Genomic DNA, 18,577 nt, shown 5'->3' on the forward strand with positions numbered 1-18,577 from the left:
ATATTATAATCAACCTATTTCTGAAATGTTGAAATTAAAGTACAATTTATGATTCTGTATACCTCTTTAGCTCGATCACTACTGTCAAAATATTTGTAGGGAAATGATTTGGGTAAAACTCTTCAAGCTGTTCGCTTGATGACAGACACAGCTGTACTGCTCAATTATCTTTATCCACTTAACTTTTTTATGGTTGACAAGAATGTAGTAAAAATTAGGCTATGTGGAGGTAGATGGGTTAAGATGCACTGCAGGGGGGTATACTAAGATTCTCCTAGAAATTGGTGGTATTTTTCTTCATAGACTGTATAAAAAATTTTAAGTGAGCATGATTACTATTCTTCATAAATATGGACAAGGTTATTGTCAGCTGTTCTTAGCTGCAGCTCTTCAAAAATTGATGCTTGTTTCCCTCCTTCCTTCTCTCCCTTCTTCCCTCTATATATTGCTGACTTTTTTTTTCTACAGACATTTGAAATAGTGTTGTGAACTCGCCCCCCCTCCCCCTTCCCCTATTCCCCAGCCCCAACAGACTTACTAGCTGGAGGCACCTGTGTCAGCTGCCTGCTTAGTCTAAGGCTGAATCACCAAATCTTTTCCAAATTGATTTGGATGCTCTGAATCAATGGAGCTTTTAACTGATCTCCTGATTCAATTTGAATTTGGAGATTCGGTCCCTGAATCGGGCCAAGTCTCCTCCAAATCGAATCAGCTACCAAAGCTTCACACAGCCCTAATGCTAACATTCATTTAGTGTTTTTTTGTATACAGTGATCACTTGAAAAAATACAGATAAATCTACAGTGAATTAGTCCTTAGTTATAACCAAGAAACAAAAAATACACTCTCACAAAATTAAATACACTTTCATTTTTTCATGACGGACAATACTAACGTTGCAGTTCTCTTTAGAATTTGTAAAGTTAACAAACTAGTCACCCTCTTTGGTTTGATATCCGTTTACACCTTGGCTCTTCTTTCTTCCTCTCTTCTCTTCTTCGCTTTCTTGATTGTTTAGTTTTAGTTCTTCTCTTACGTTTTCTTCTTCTGTTTTTTTCATTTTCAACTTCACTTTCAGATGATGATTCTGAAGAGGTTGATGAGCTGGACGAAGAATCTGAAGCTTCTGAATCAGAAGACACTTTCTTCTGTTTCTCCAAAACTAAAGACAATTACATAATTCATTATTAGATTACAGACATTTTTCTCCACTGAACATAATATAGACAATATATTATATATAGCTACTTTATTTCACAAGTAGCCACATGTCAACGGAAACAAAATAGTGATGTGCTACATACCATTTGTACTGTATAAGCATTTAGATCAGGGGTGACCAACCTGTGCCACACACGAACAGACCAGGGAGGGGAAAGACAGCATAGTGGCAGACAGTACAGGGAGCAGAAAACAGAGCAACAGTTTTGGCAGGGAGCACAAGGCAGGAAGTAAAGAGCACCAGACTGGGCTGGAGAAGGGTTCGGAAAGGTACTCAGAGGGTGCAAGGCTAATTTCTGGCACACCCGTTCAAAAGGTTGGCCCCAACCTATTTAAAATCATACATGTTTTAAGTGAATAATATAAAATGATTAATTTGAAATAATCATCTTCTAATTTGGTACGGCTATGCACAAGATAAGACAAGACAAGCAGGAAGCATTATAGCTGTGTATAAAGCAAGAGCTACACCTGCATTAAGGCAGCTACACTAAAAGAAATCAGTTGCCTATACTATTGGTTCCAGGGGTAGACAGGCCATACAGAACTGTATCCCAGATCTGCCCCCTGAAAGTTGGTCACTTTGAATATATAGGCCCACCGGTACTTATTTTTACCCTAAAATAAGGTACACTAAATTCAGAGCCCAAGTTTCCATCAGGCGCGCACATTTTTTTTTTTTTTTTTATATAGCTCTATCGCCATAGCTAGCTAGCTAGGTAGAAAGATCTCTCTCTCTCTCTAGATAGCTAGATGTGTATATATAGACATATCTATCATATCTACTTAAAGGAAACAGACAAAACCTCCTCTTCTATAAACCAGTTTAACTCATTTCGCATATACATATGACACACACACACACACACACACACACACACACACACACACACCCACCTAAAACAAGGTTTGTCAATCGGGGGTAAACCCCCCCACCCTCTGCGTCTGGCCACTTGCCACACACACCCCCTGCCCTTGGGGTACAGTTATTTAAAAAGGGGGCTGTCGGAGATACACTTGTTAAAAAAAAAAAAAGATTGAAAACCCCTGACCTGAAACAATAAATAAACCATATATATTCCATGCTTTCTGCAAGTCAGGACAACTTCCAATTAATTTCAAGCAAAACAGTGTTTACTTACCATCTTTTGCTGATTTTGTAATGACCACTCCACAGTCAATAACTCGTACATCTGCATATGGCCTACTTGCAGTATCAGTTTTCAGATTTTCTATTTGCTCTATTACTTCAAAACCAGAAATAACCAGTCCAAAGACAACATGTACACTGCAGAAATAAGATTCAGAAATTAAAATGATTTAGGCATAACTGGGATTTTCTCTAAACTTCCTTTAGATTAAAAGTCATAGTTTTACAGGGAAACAATTAGCTTCATTACTATTTTTGGACTGTTTAAGTTGATTTTCCCCAAACAGGTTTGAATAATACTAGGGATATCTTGAGCGCTGTGATATCATGCAATAGAGAATATGGATATATTTTCTAATAACGCAGGTCTGCCTTCTTCTGAAATTCAAAAGCAGTCTTGCAAGACTAATGCAGCTATGCACATGCTAGATAAAAATAGCAAGATAAAAATCTGCCCCCTATATGTTTATGGAGTTGATTGAGGCATGGGCTTGTGTAGCAGGACACTAGGGTGCCTGCTACTGACATTGGTGAGAGAGCTTAGCTGCCAATCAACAGGATAACACAGCTGGCGGTTGCTAGGGCAGCTGATTGGGTCAGCTGACCGCCAGGGGGCTGGGCCTGGCCCATATAAACAGAAGAGGCTGAGACCAGGGCAGTTCTCCTCTAACGGCCAAAGGAGCAACACCTCTGCTGTAGAGCTGAGCCGAGCAAGGGAGAGTAAACCAGCCTGGTTGCCCTACTGCCTGATAGTCTGGACAATGGGGTGGAGTGGAGAGGACCCCGACGGAGACAAGGAGTAGCCAGGGCAGCGTATGTTGTAGCCAGTTAGCTCACGCTTGTGTTTGTTTAGGTAAGACCAGCCAGGAGGCTTATTTGTGTTGTAGCCGGTTGGCTTATGGCTTTATGTTTCTTGGTTGTTATTGTTACACCGGAGGACCGGGTGAGGCTGTAGGGGTGTGAGGAGGCCTCACAGGAGCTCCCCAGTAGTCTGGGGGTTCCTGGGTGCCCCGTACGGGCACAGCAAGCAGTGCCTGGGAGGCACGGCTGTTTGGCTCCGGTGTGGTGCTGTGTGTGGGGGCTTAAGACCCCAGCCCAGGAGGGCGGTGTTTTGCCCACTAGGGCATAGGACCCTGAGAAGGGTCAGGGGGCCAGGCACGGCTATGGGCCACCTGAGCCCTGGGCGCGAGAAGCGCGGGACAGGCCCAGAGAGGGCGACAAGTGCAGGAAGCGCGAGTGAAGCCCCAGTGAGGGCAGGACCATGAGAAGCCCAAGCAGGGCATACGACCCAGAAGACGGGTCAGAGGGCCAGGCACGGCTACAGGCCACCTGAGCCCAACCGCGGGAAGCGCGGGCGACGAAACCCCAGAGGGGTAACCTACCATGAGAAGTGCTGCCGACGAAACCCCAGAGGGGGTGAGAGCACGTGATCGCGGGGAGACAGGCCCAGTGGGGTGCTGCCTCTACATAAGCCCAGCAGGGGCAAAGCTATTGAGAAGCCCAGCAGGGACAACGCTATTGGGCATTAGCCAGGATGCCGGTTGAGTGACAAGGCTAGAGCGCCTACGGGAGGCGCCAGTTGTGTGGCAAGTCCAAGGCCAGAGTGCCTACGGGAGGCGCCAGTCAGGGCGCGGACAGTAAACTGACCAGTCAACATCCGGGACATCTGCGAGGCTTGGGGTGTGCTAAAGGGAAGGTTGGAGGCACGCGCACCCCATAAGGCTGGGGTGCACGGGGACACTTCTTAGAGGATATGGGCCAGTATGAGCCTAGCACCGTGTCATAGAGAACAGTAAGACAGCCTCCCTTTTATTTTTTTTTTTTATATATAAAAAAAACAGCAAGACATGGCGGGCGAGACAGAGGGGGCTAAACAGTTAACTTGGCACGGTAGGGGGCACTAGGGAGATCACGCCTGCTCCTAGGGCCCGCCCCGTGACAGCTTGTATTTAAAGTTCTTATTGGTGCTTTCCCACCATCTCTTGTAGGAGCTATTTAAGCAGGCTCTCATCTTTGTCCTCCACCCCATAAGTTTTCTGCCACTTGGGTGAGGTCTGGAACATCTCTCACACAGGTGAGAGATGTAAGCTCGGAAGAGAAGTAGTAGGTTTCCCATTACCCACTGAGACAGCTTGGGGAGGGTTGCCCTTGCCACTGTCAAGGTATGGGGCCATTGAGCCTCCATCCTGAGTGTTTGCAGGATTCTTCGTTGCCTTTACTGAGAAGTACAGGAATAGCTCAATTAAGATACTTAAGAAAACTTTAAGACATTCTTGATTTCGGGCTTGATCAACTTATTACTCAGTACAAAGCACCAATATAGGTAAACATTATCAATAGCATTTTACAGCTAGCCATCTGGAACAGAAGAAGTTACGGGGTTGGTCCAAAGTTACATAATGAATCAGGATAATAACTGAAGCAACCCTTACTGTGAGTTAACTCAAGGGTTTCAAACTCATCAAGCCCCACAGCACACCACATAATCACAGAAAAAGCAGGGCTGGAAAGGACCTCAGGAGGACACCCAGTTTAACCTGGTCTCAAAGCAGGACCACCCCAACACTTCAAGTGGCCCATGGGTCAACTCCAAGACCCAAAGGCAACACCGTGAGCCAGATGATAGGGCTCCAAGGACCGGACCACTTCTCTGACATTCCTGACTTAACTAGAACACTGATAATGTACCTTTCCTAACATTTGTAGCAAATTTATTTGGGAACATAATTTATAGGACACAGCAAACTAATTTCATTTCTTTAAAAAAAAATCCAGAGTCCAGGATTGTTGACAACTGAAAGCTAGAACACAGAAATACATAATATGATAACATTTATATGCATAGTTTATTGTGCAAAAAAAAATTCTGTATTTGAAAAAATGGTGATAAAATATGCCAATTTTTGTTTCATAGTTCATTATATTGCTGTGCTCCTTCCTGGCTTTTGTTTCCCTTAAAAATTGAGCTGTTTCGTATACAGTGTTTGTATATTAATTATAAATTTTAGAATTATTGTTGCTACACATATTTTAAAAAGATTCTTACCCATCAAGATGAGGAGCAGGCTTTGTTGTTCTGTGTGACAAACATCAACATGGATAAGATGGTAAAAATCAGGGATTCAGATGAAGAGGTAGAAAGGAGAATGGCACAATAAAATAAAAAAGGTGAAGGCAAAAGACAAAAAAAAAGGTGGAAAAAATCCAGTTAAATATTTCAAAAATTTTTTTTAAAAATTCTAGATTACAAGCATATTAAAAGTATAGAGACACACATACACTACATTTTCACATGTAAAAGTCCTACCAAAAATTGATTAAATGCATGCAATATTTATATGCACTAAATACTTTTCATGTACAGTGTCTGTATATATTGAAACCAGCACCTTGACCTGAAATATATTTTTAGTGATAAATACTATACAGTTGGCAATAAGAAGCTAGTGGGCAAACTAACAATAATTTAAATACTTCTGAAATTGTTACATTCTAAAACTATTATTTTTAAGTCACCTTGATTAAAAAACAGTATGTACTATTTCCTCATTCTTCTTCTATTTGCTGGCTGCATAAATCAATTTAAAGCATTATATTCAGGTCAGGACTACAATATTTAAGATCTTATTAAGTTTGCATGCTGCCTTCACCACTGCAGTGCTATGCCAGGTAGAGTACGAACTGTATAGTAATACATACAAATATTACCCATCATTAACATATCATAGATTCACTCATTTATTCAAGTTAGAAACTGTGGGTGTGGAAATGCCAAACCAGAAGTCAGTGCTCTACCTTCTATATGTCTACCAGTTATTAGGGTCTGTCAAATTTCTGACATCCCATTGAGGAAAAAAAAAATGTAAAAGAAATAAACCTTAAAAAAAATGAAATCAATCATAATATGGCTAGGAATCAGAGTCTCTTTAAATCCTTCACCAATGAAGAAAGAAAATGTCCAGGTTAAAAACACGTTATTATGACACTGTATTAACAGCCACCTTCATTCAGTTCTAAGTAAGGCTTTATTAAAGTTGCAAAGAAGAACTGCACTATTTTGTAATAGATTTATTGAGGGATGGTATGGTAAAAAAAATTATACTGCACATGAGAAAAATCAAGAGCTGGACACTTTGATCTTCTATTCTTAAAGTTGTGTGTGAAATTCCCAGGTCCTGTTTTTCCTTTCTAACCTCTTTGAATGGATTCTCTTCCAATCAGGGGCCTAGAGTGGAAGTTGCATTTGAGTTTTCATTAAAGCAGACTCAGTACCAAACCGGCAGTGACGGTGTATAAGTGGCTCTACCAGACCCTGTCTACACTATCACTGTAAAGCTACTTTTCACTGCCTAGTGCAAAACTAGACTGGTATGCACAATTCCATCCAATAAAAATCAAGTGATGCTGCACCACTGAAATACACCTGCCAAAAGACTGAACTGCCAACCTTGAACATTCATGCTGTACCTTTATTCAGGTCCAAATCCCAATGTATACCTCACCCACCCTAAACAAACAGAAAAGTTCTAGTATAAAACAACAAATGAGAGACATTAAGCTTCTATCACCACAGTGGTAAATGTTCCTTCTGGTCTTCCATAAAAGTAAGCTGACTTTACTTCTGTAATATACTGTATCAGCACAAACAAGCAATTTCTTATGGCCAATGCAATTTTACAAGCAAAAGAAAAATGCATTAACAATCTGCTCCCAAGCAAATAGTTTATTTTAAGCAGGTTTAATTATAAATCTGTTCCGAAATACTGAAAATTAAGAAAGTGATTAAGTGAAACCAGCACTGAAATGTATATGCCTTGGCTTTTAGAATTAGGAAAATACCCAACAGTTTAAAACACTTAATGCACTGTGCTAGTGAATCCTGGACAAGGAAAGTGAGCAATGTAGTTGCCCAAATCAGCAAAGATCTCAGATGCATATTTATGTGCTTTGCTGAACCATGACTCAAGTCTTGGTTAAGAAGGAAAGGGAGAGTCATTTGGTAAAAGACCACCCAGGTTTCTCTCATTCTGTTGACAATACATTACTAAATTCTTACACTCTCTTCACTTTCTTGGTCACGCAATGAAAACATAAGAATAAAAACTTAGTCAAAGGGAAAACTCTGAAGTGCATAAACTAGAAAATAAAAGAACCAATTCACTGACTTCAAAAGGAGAGTCTGGTGCCCAACTGCTGAGCATGCCTTTGAAAAACTTCCTAGAAAGCTTATTTAAAATTAATTGAAATGTAATAAATTAAACTGAATGTCTGTTAATACCAGTTCAAGATTACTTAAATTGTCAATGTACACACATCCCTCTTCATTCTTGCCCAGTCGCTTTTCAAAGCAGTAAGTAGATTTTGTCCTACTGAATTTTTACTCAAGTTACCCAAGAAATACTCCATCCAGACTTGAAAATAGAAAACTCTCCCCAACAAGCTTTTTCCTTTTTATATACAGAATAATATATTTGTTAAATATCTTGGTTTGGATAAGTTTAACCCCCCCTCCCCAATACCATCATAAGGGGCAGTATCATTTAAATTAATGTTTACAAGAAAGAGATTGTAAAGTCACTGAAGGTTACTAGTAAATTAGTTAAAAATACTGCCACATAGTATCATTTGATAGACAGTCATATTTTTTCTCCTAGAAGGACCTCAGTCCTAACATGGGGTTCAATGTACATAACAATATGATCAGAAAGAGACAAGAAAGAGATAAAAACAGAGAGAAGAAAAGAAAAAGGACACAGCCTTAGAGGAATGAGACATTACCTTTGGAGCGCACGATGTAACACTGTTTCTGTAAATTTTACACAAAAATGGCAGAAATAAATTGTAATACATTTCCAGACAAAACTGAGTCTATGTTTTATTAAAATACAAAATTAAAATTATCAAATTGTATGCAAAACAAGGACGCTTTAAAAAAATAGAGGGCTCTAAATTTTCTTTAGAACATAAGTCTTTGGAAAAATTTTGGGCAAGTTTTCCTTTTAAAAACTGAAGAAATGTCCTGCTTGTGAAATGAATATTAGAAAAGAAACTATTATGGAAAGAGTCTACTCTACAGCCTCAATCCAGAAAAGCACTTGAACACAAGTATAACTTTAAGCAAATGAGAACTTGATTCCAATGCGACTATGACATGCACGTGATTACGCTGGTGTTAAAGTGCTCTACTGAATCAATCATAATGCTATATAAGATGCTATTCCATTACTGAAAACTGTTGATTTCCTACTGAAACACGTTAGAAAAGTGTAAATTCACATCGTCACAAGTTCCTACAATTGGTTAACACCTCTCATGTTAACAAGTTTCCTTTAAAATGGTGAAAGCCACCATCATTAAAAGCAAGTCATAGCCCATGAGTTTACTAACAGTGCAAGGAGGAAATCAACACCAAAGGTGAAAACAGAGGTATTTTTACCAAATAATTATACATTTTCATTCTAACAAACTGCAAGAATGCTGCAGTTTGGTATAACACAGGAATTTGTGAGAAAAAAAAGGAAGTCTATGAATAGTTAAGTATTTGCTTGGTAATTAGTCTCTGAAATAATGTGAAACGGTGACTTTTTTTTAAATGACATCTTTACACACCTAGACCATGATTCTCTAAATCTTATGTATGTGCTTTACTCATGTGAATAGTCACAAGGGAATGGAATTATTCATGTGCTAAAGCTAAGTACATGTGTAAGTATTTGCAAGACTGGGATCACAGATACTGAAGTATTATGCCACCTTGATTTATTCAGCAGTTTAAATCTATACAAGTAAGACTGATAGAAAAGCTTACTTCAGGGTTAAAGAGCTGGTTATTTGACTTCAGCGGGAATTGCTGAACCTTCCTCTTCACACTTACAGAAGGCTTAGAAACGAAGTGCTTCTAGCTTGTCACCGATTATACAGAAGTCACTTGCATAAACAATGAAAGAGCAAATCTCTGAACATTAATTGCTTGTATATTAAAACAGGTTGGCATATTTTAATTTAGTTAGGAAGCACAGTGCTATGCTTTAGAAATGTTACTGCTTGAAATGAAGAAAAGAACCCTTCAAATCATTTTTTGGCAGTGGCAGCACATGGTCACAGCATCCCAGTTGAAAAACCGCTGGACCAAATCCATGGGGCTACCCACAGAAACAACAGTAAGGGTATGGAAGTCTTTTCAGAATGAGGACTTTGCACATTTAACAGCATTTTGTGTAAAGTTATCTTCCATATTCTGCTGGCTTTTTGCTTCCTCTCTCATACTGCTCTTGTACATAGTATCACAGCACAAGGCAGTACTGGATAGACGCAGGTAAGCAACCTCTGAAAATACCTCTGTTGAGAAACCGAGTAATTAGCACAGGCAAAGCACCATGTTACTATGGCTATGTTGCTTCCAGTGCCCAAGTTAACTCAGTCATCTCTATACAGGACTGCATTCATGCTGCACTTGGGCAGACTCCAATGCACAATCTCCCACGGGCTCTGCAAGAGCTTACTTGCTAGTCATGGCAGCAGCACAGCCAAAACTGACCACGCGCTGGGGAGTAATGAGAAGGGAGGGTAAGCCTAAGATTACTTAGCGTGTTTTCTGTTCCTCCCCTAAAACCACCCTGCGTCTGAGCAGGGATCGAAAATAATTAAAAATTCAGATGATCCTCTATTTAAAAAGGTGCTCTCCCAGAATAAACACTTATTTGAAAGTAGTTAATATAAAACTGAAGTTGATGGAGGTCCGTTGTGGAAAAAAAAAAAATATTCAAGGAAAAAAAATTACACCATTTCTCTATGGGTTGTTCCAGCGTGTCAGCTAAATCTGGAAGGGTGCTGATTCCAACAGTAGTATAATTAGAGCAGGGTGACCGGGGGGGTGGTCCATGAAAAATATTAGCTGCCATCACAGCTATACAACCATGGGCACCCAGCTGCTTTAAGGCTCTGGATTCCAATAAAATATTTTTGTCATTTCAAATAATATAAAGTAGTCTGTCATGCCTTTGAATCAGTCCTTCCCATTTTTGACTTTTTTGACATTCAAGTTTCACTTTGAACATCTATCTAATTAAACAATAATGCATTTCTCTGTCACACTGCTGAAGAGAATTACTACTAGAATTAGTACACTTACCGGTTGGTTATTTGACAAATGAAATCCTGTCTTCAACTAAATAGATCTTTCACTCCAAAACATTCCCTCCATTGAATAATTATTAGTTAAATGGCAGAAAGCATCCATCAATAAACCTTTTGCATCACTTGTGACATGTGCCGTTTTATTTTTGCAACCATGTTATTTCTACAAGAGTGGTTTTTAGCTTGTTTGTTCTTTTTTTAAACTATCTTGCTTAAAAAGTTTTCTAAGCTATCTTTCCCAGCAGTCATTTCCATATCCATTTCTCTAAAAGTTCTTTCAGTTGCACTCATGTGGACAGACATTCCTGTTCACTGAACTAAAACTGGTCTGAAATCAGTAAAATTTTACGCGAATTCTAAAATTCTAAGATTCCAGCAAATACAATATTTATAGCCCAATCAGACACTGAAAAGTCTGTAGTTTTTCCAAATGGTACTAATCCCTGACAAAAGACAAAAGAAAGATCGTCAAAGCAACAGTTAAGTCCTCTGGGCTAAGCATGAAATATAATCTTTAGAACTGCACACTCCTTTACCACCATTTCAACCTCAATTGGGCAAATATAAATACCTAACTAAAGCACTATACATGTTTTGTAAGGTAAGCATGTGTACAGATGCTTGTCAAACTGCAACCTCAGTTTGCATGAAGAAATACCAAACTCTTGATGCCAGCAAAATAAAACTACGGGCATTTATAGATGTGCTCCAGAATGTGGCACTTTCATTAGCACAGCTTCAAATGCTATGCTAATTAAAGCACTTGGAGCGTCACGTGTATCAGCAACCCAATGCTGAAAAATGGCAGTGGGGCGCTTTAAACTGAAGCTCCCCAACGCCATTTTTCAGCACAGGGATGCTGATACACATGACATTGGAGTCCGCTGGAGTGGGGTAATTACTACGCATTAACTATAATTACTGCATGTCGGAGCAGTCTTGCTGCACACGTATAGGAGCCCTATGTTCACTATCTAAACATGCCTCAATGGGTGTGTATTTAGGGCTGAAAATAAAAATTCCAGTTCTGGAAGACACTGTGTCTCTCCCCTCCATATATCCAGCAAGTTCAGTGTATCACTTCAAAAGTTGTTACATCTACATAGTGACAAAGTCCTTTAAAAAACCCAAGCCACATAAGCCAACACACACTTGCATTTTCTGCTTTGAAGAATTTAGATCGGCTGAAAAAAGCTGAATCAATTAATGCTTTATTCTATATATTCTTTTGTCCTCCAAATCGTTTAAAGGATGACACTAATGGAGGATTATTTTGGATTGCATATTATAATACATCGTTCTTTCAAAAGCATAAATTAAGCCTGGACAAATGTACAGTATTTCCCTCATACAAATGTCGATCATTAAATAACTTCACTGAGCAAGAACAACTGCTTTCATACATTGTATTTTATCTTTAGAATTAAAAGCCTTTCAACATGTAAATGTTAGGTTTGAAAGCAAGAAAGTTACTTTTAAGAGGAGAACCAACCTCAAAGTTATATCCCACGTTAAAAATGTATAAGCAACTTACGATTTGTAGGTTTATGTTAATCAATGACAATTTACATAAAGAAAGAACTGAATTTGGCTTCATGACACAGCTATGCTTCACTACAAATCAGATCCTAAATAAAATCCTGCCTCTGCAGCTGACTACATTGGTAAAACTGTTGGTTTTCACCCTAAATCTCACTGATTTCATTGCAGCCTGCGTGGCTTGTAACAGTCCCTAACACGTGCTATCAGATGCAGGACTGGATGACTAAAATTTGTCACTGGTTTTCCCTCAAAACTTGTATTTAAAAAGCATTAAAAATACAGATGCTTTTCAAAGTAGATTTCACATTTAAGGTGATATTTTAAATACTAATGTTCATCATTTAGTCTCATAATTTGAACTGTGATAGTACCGTAATTTTTACATAAAACACCTAACATACAAGATACTTATCTTACTTGTATTAAATTGTTAACTTAAATTTTATGTACAAGATAAAGAAACTTTAGAGCCCTCAGATGGTAGCTTCTTGATTGATGTGGCATCATTAAAATTTTCAAGTTTACAGTTCAGATAAGGTTAAAAATGGAAAATGGTGACTTGAAAAATCAAAATGTTAGTCACTATGTAACTTAAAGGACAGCAATGAAGTAACTGGTTTTCATGGACTCATTATACATAATACACCATTTATATATTATATGGAAATTTATATATAAAATATATAATGTTATTTTACTGTACTCTCCATTTTTAGGACATTCTTTAGGAAGAGACCTAAAAATGTCTCTTATCTGAACCTTATTACATCATGTTGGAGATCTCTTTTCAGGCAAAGAAAATATGAGTGTCCTTCTGGACCATTTACTTCTTTATTGAAGACAGTGAAGCGCCATTCATTCTTATCCACCAAGAAAGATGGCAAAGAAAACAGAAGTTTTAGTGTAATAAACTAAAATATATAGCTTCAATTGCAAAGCAAGGCAGCAAAAAGATCATTCACAAAGAAAACCTTCTACCCAGCACAAACCCAACACAGGAAACCAGATATCCCCCCCACCTAAGATACACACTATGAAATGTTAACAGAAAACATTTTTTTAGAAGATGGTGACATAGATGGATATTCAGACAAGCTTTAGCAATTGAAAAAGGTTATTGGTACGCCTAGAATTTGTCATCTTCAACCAAAGAGAAAAATAAATAAATAAATAAATAAATAATTTCTTCCAGCACTGAGTGATTCCCATCAGAGCTGTTCCGTACAGTCAAGCATTTTCCATATTTTACTAGAAACATACTAATATACTGGCGTGTATAGTATAATAGAAATAAGAGCTGCAAGAGGAGCTCTTCCCCTAATGTTCTATGTTACTTTTCTGCCAACACTGTTTAAAAATAGGTTTAAAATAAAATTACACACATGTACATACAGTACTATGCAGCAACAAAGAAGGCAGGCATTTCAGGGACAGACTAAAGTAAAACATCCCACAAAAAAACCAAAATAAATACAAAAATAGCACATTTTTAAAACACATGCAACTCGCACTGTTTAAGTGTGAACTATTAGATATCTTGTCCTCTGTTTTACACAGAACTTTCTAGTACTGGAAACTATATATCGCTTGTTTTAATTTGTTTAGTGTGCGTCACTTAAAAGAGTACAAAGCCAAATAATAAACTATTCCCTAAACACCAACAGACATAAAAGCATAAGCCACTTTTTTAAGAAAGCAAGCCAAAAAATTTAAAAAATCCATATATGATTAATTCTTCTAAGCCAAGAGAACACCGCAAATAAAAATCAAAACCACTTTATCTCAATTTTCCCTGTTTACTATATATTAAGGACTGCAGGTACCCACTGGACACCTTTCAAAAACTGCATTAAGGCCAATAACATCCAGTTGGAGTTAATTTAGCAATACCATCTTTCTCATGAACAGCGCTTCTCTGTTTAAGAAAAGCTCAAGTCTGAAATTATATCTACTCACATGAAAAATTGGGAACCATTGGTATGCTTCCCTCGGTTTGCCATTGACAAAAGGAACGCTCTGTCGTGTTTGAGAATAAAGTTTTCATCTGTTTGAAGAAAAAACACACTAGTCAGTTTCCTGTTGGCAAATACAGGTATAATATTTTTCTTTTCTTGCAACACATGGATAGTACAAGGAGAAAATCTTCAGCTGCTCACTAAGAAAATCTGAACACTTAAAAAAAAAAAAGGAAAAAAAAGAAAAAATTTAAATCTAATCAAACCTCTAAAAATACGAGTGCAGATAAGAGTTATAATTGTTAACTCTAACAGCAGGCAAAGAATACAGGGGTATTTTTTTAGATAAGTTACAGCTCTGGAAACAGCACAAAATATATTGTTTAAAATAATGCATTTAATGCAATTTCAAAGGTTTCGGTACTACCTTCAATACAATTATAGTGCATCAGATGCTTACACCACTTGAAACATTCCCTGTAGGAAAGCCACCTTTCTAACCACCTCTCCCTATGCCATGTTAAAACATGGCTGCGCCTGTTCACTGCTACCATTTCTCCATCAGAGTGAGCATCACGGAGGCAGAAAAGACACTGTTAAAATAGCTTTCTCCCTGTTAGGGCACATTGGGAGGTACAGCAAACCTACTGAATCCACACTTGAAGTCTCAAAATGCAAAAAGGAAGTTAAATTCATAGGGATAGCTGAATGAGAAACAGTACATGTCTGCTCTTCACCCAAGTGATAGAACACATAACATTGAAAATATAAAAATGCATCATTTAGTGCAATGAATTAAGTAAACTAACCTGCAGTTGTGCAAGTAAAACTCAATCAGTAAAACATTAATTTTACAAAAAGATTTCAGTAAAATCTACTATGCGCAACCTCATATTACAGACTTAAAAGCTGTACCATTTATCTTTAAGACTGCCAAAAGGTACAATAGCAAATTGTTAGCATTTACTAATCTCAGCATTTTCCTTAGAAAGAAAAATGTATAACCTTTTAAAATCAGAAGCAGCTACATGACATCCTCACGTAAACGGTGCATATTCTGACACCTAACCATGTCGTCTTATACTACAGAAGCTTCAGAGCATGCATCTAAATTGCAAAGAGCTACACACAACACTTGAAACATCCAGCTGTTATGGAAAAGCTTATTTCAACAGTGGAACACCAGAGGTACTTCCCAGCCTTCACAAAATAAGAATTATACCATACCCTCTCTCTTAAAAGCACCAAATACCATAATAAAACTCTCTCACCTCTTTCTTTCCAAGAAAAAGCTTTAGAAAGAAGGTGAACGGTGAATTTATTTACCTAGTATAGGCAAGCAAATTAGTACCTTGTGTGGAGTATCAACACAGCCAAGTATTTTTAGAAATCAAGCCCAAAAAAATACAAACCTCAGAGAGGAAAAGAGGGAGGTGCTTTAAATAAATGACAACTGTTCAGATCTGAGAATAATTCCAAGTATTATATCTTCAAATCAATCAGTACCCCTCAAAAAAGATTAGATACAGAATTCTTCACTTCTCCAAGCAATACAGATATCCATCCACAAAACTGATATTTAATCAGTTGTCTATAATATTTATTAGGAAGGGTAAAAGGGAACAGAGTTTGAATTTGTGTTACTGAGCTTTTGTCTCTTACCTTTTCATTTTGCAAAAGACCACATTCTCTATAAACAAAAGAATATGTTGACAGTTTTAGGCAGGAAGATAGGAGTTTATTCATGAATAAAGTTGCCTAACCTCCATGCTGAAAGTCATGTTCAACCAATAATGTTAGCCTTAATTAATTGTCAGTTTAAATTAAATATTACAATAAATTTATCTGAATTTCATGCATATAAAAACAATTTTCATGCAACATTAGTTTCATGCAAAAGGTGATCTATAAGTAGATCTCTTCTCATTAAGTATCTTGGGGGGAAAAAAAATATCAAAAACTTGCTTATCTCAGAACTGAAGCAAAAGACCATAAAGATATATTTAGCTTACCTTTAAAATATCCCCCATAGATAGATTCACCTCCTTTTCCATTACCTACATAATAGAAGTACGTATTAATTTTTCAGAGATTTTAAAAGTTTGGGTCATAAAATTGGTACATATGGCAATCACTAAAAGTACAAAAAAATACGATACTATGGACAGCTAATACAAGTGAAAGGGATATATGCATGTACTGAAGATGTAACATTTTGATTTTTTGGCAACCCTTTTTTACAAAGCATAACCATGAACACATTTATCTTAAATTCAACTGAAAATTTTGCACAAGTGATGTAGAGCATAATCCCTAAAAACTTTGGAAACTGGAAGGAACCTTGCACTACCCCTGGAAGCTTGGGAAACTCTGAGTGAAGCTGAGAGACAACTCTTCCTCCTTCGCGCTTTTTGGGTAAAAGGAAGGAAGAAGGGGAAAAGCAACAGCAAGCACCAGAGAAGAAAGTGAATGAATAAGGCTGACAAGGTTTCCCTGCCCAGAGGCATTCCAGGTGTGGGTCAGCTTCCACAAAGTGGATAAATTACTAGCCAGCAGTTCTTTCAAAGCCACCCTCCTTTGTAGCCATTCCCTAGTACAACATACCTGGAAGTGCAGCAATTTACCAGTAGAAATAGTCACGCTGCAGAGCCAATAAGTATGATTGTAAGGCTGAATGACAAAGGCACTATGGTAATTTTCAGAGGCAACAAGGAAAGAAACACCAAGTTGCCTATGCATGGGTGGATGGGGCACAAGAACAAAAGAGGGGGGCAGGGGAGTAAAAACATCCTGCGTATTCTAAATTGGCATTCAGGGACCCATTCATTAAATTATTTCCAACATGCCTATCACCACGGTACTTATTTATAGTTACATCCCTTCCATGCTGCTGTGTCTCAACTCAAGAGAACAAGAGTAAACATCGTTAGTATAGCTCACAAAAAAGGAAAATGCAAAAATGGTTAGAATGTAAATTAACATTTAAATCATTTTTCATTCATACAAGGTAAGGGACAGTAGGGTTAGCAATTCAGTAAGGGAAATCTGAAATTGGTTTAGCTTTCAAGTTTCAATTTAAAACAAGTGTTAGACAAGTGTTAGAAGGATTGACAGAAATGAAGGATTAGTCTCACGAAGCACATGGAAGTGCTCTGGGACCTCATGCTCCGTAATAAACTATAGTGCTGGATTTAATCTTAACATAAAAGAATGAATAATAAAATCTTAGTAGTTTGACTTTATGTTCACAAACTGTAAAACCATTTTCAGGGAACTTCCAGATTTTTAACTCTGTAAATGAAAGCTGCAGTGAAATCTTTTGGCAAACAAAGAAAATGTTTTACCTTCACTGAAGTCCCCACCCTGTATCATAAAGTTTTTAACCACACGATGGAATGTGGTGCCTTTGTAACATAGCTTTTTCCCAGTTGTTTTTCCAATTCCTTTTTCACCTGTAAAATGGCAATTAAAAAGTTAAAAAAAAATACAATTTTGCTGAACTAGAACCCAGCTACTACTGGATAAATTCCTGAGCAGAATTTTATTTTTTAGTTTCAAGGAAACATGAGAGGCTGTCAAACTATTTAACCAGTTACCATATTTACTTGAATACAAGATGACCCCCCCAATAATTAGACACAGGCAGTCCTCAGACTTACAACACAACTGGCTCCTGAAAACGGTGTCTTAAGTCCAAACGTTGCAACTCAGAACCAATTTTCTCATAAGAAACAATTATAAATGGGGGATTGGTTCCTGAACCAAGGCCCCATACCCTATTTTCACCAAAAATACCCCAGAATTTTGTACTCGATCAATTTTAAACGAGTAATATAGCTACATTAATGTATTTATATTGTAAATAGCAAGCATACTGATTTGGAAGGACTACTTTGAGGTGACTATGCCAGACTTTTTGAAAGGCTCTTGATTGGGCTTTTTAAAGGGTTCTTGGCTGGAGTTCTCAGGAGTCTTGGCTGCTTTCTTAAAGAAACTGTCCAAGGAAGTTTGGACAGATGTTCTCCAGGGAGATGAGCAACGTAGCGAACTCGTTCGCTGGCGTGGCGTGGCATCGGATCAGATCAAGTGCTGTAAAGTCGAAACTGACATCATAAAGTTGAAACGGTGTCAATTTATAAATGCTGTAGGTGCAAAACATTGTAACTCGAAACGCTGTAAGTCAAGGACTACCTGTACTATATATGGACAATGTATACTTTTGTTCTAATTTTCCAGGTATAGACTCCAATTATTCAAGATCTGCCTTGAATTTGTCCCCCTCCCACTGCTACAACAGCAAAAATAAATTTGGGGAGTCAGGTAGCCCCCTTCCTCTCTGCCCCCCTCAACTTCTTCCCCTTGCAGCCCCTTCTCCTCCCTTCTTACTGTCAGATCCTGCTCCCCCATGGAAGTGAGGGGCAACTCTGACAACACTGATCTTGCAAAAAAAAAAACCCCAACCAAAACGAAACAACGTATTTGTAGTAACTTGCATGTAGGCAAATTATTACATGTCCACAGACTTAGTTTATCCAGAATTGATACATTTTACCTTTTTTTTTTTTTTTTTTAA

General features: G+C 37.9%; 1 protein-coding gene across 4 annotated transcripts in view; it reads right to left on the minus strand.

Moving 5' to 3' along the window:
• The window catches only part of NKTR (natural killer cell triggering receptor), a 56,740-nt gene that overhangs the window by 26,303 nt on the left and 11,860 nt on the right, over positions 1–18,577 (minus strand). The window contains exons 1-7 of one of the 4 annotated variants that reach the window (XM_019508066.1): positions 17,349–17,372; positions 16,017–16,061; positions 15,667–15,694; positions 14,006–14,093; positions 5,418–5,447; positions 2,364–2,509; positions 940–1,162 (exon numbers count right to left, since the gene is read on the minus strand). In XM_019508066.1, coding sequence (XP_019363611.1) covers positions 940–1,162; positions 2,364–2,509; positions 5,418–5,447; positions 14,006–14,049 — 443 coding nt within the window. In that variant the 5' untranslated portion in view covers positions 14,050–14,093; positions 15,667–15,694; positions 16,017–16,061; positions 17,349–17,372. The other 3 variants (XM_019508065.1, XM_019508067.1, XM_019508068.1) reach the window with 3 other exon arrangements.

The sequence above is a fragment of the Gavialis gangeticus genome, unplaced genomic scaffold, assembly GCF_001723915.1.
Source record: "Gavialis gangeticus isolate Ggan-Ray unplaced genomic scaffold, GavGan_comp1, whole genome shotgun sequence".
In the NCBI taxonomy this organism is placed as follows: Eukaryota; Metazoa; Chordata; order Crocodylia; family Gavialidae; genus Gavialis; species Gavialis gangeticus.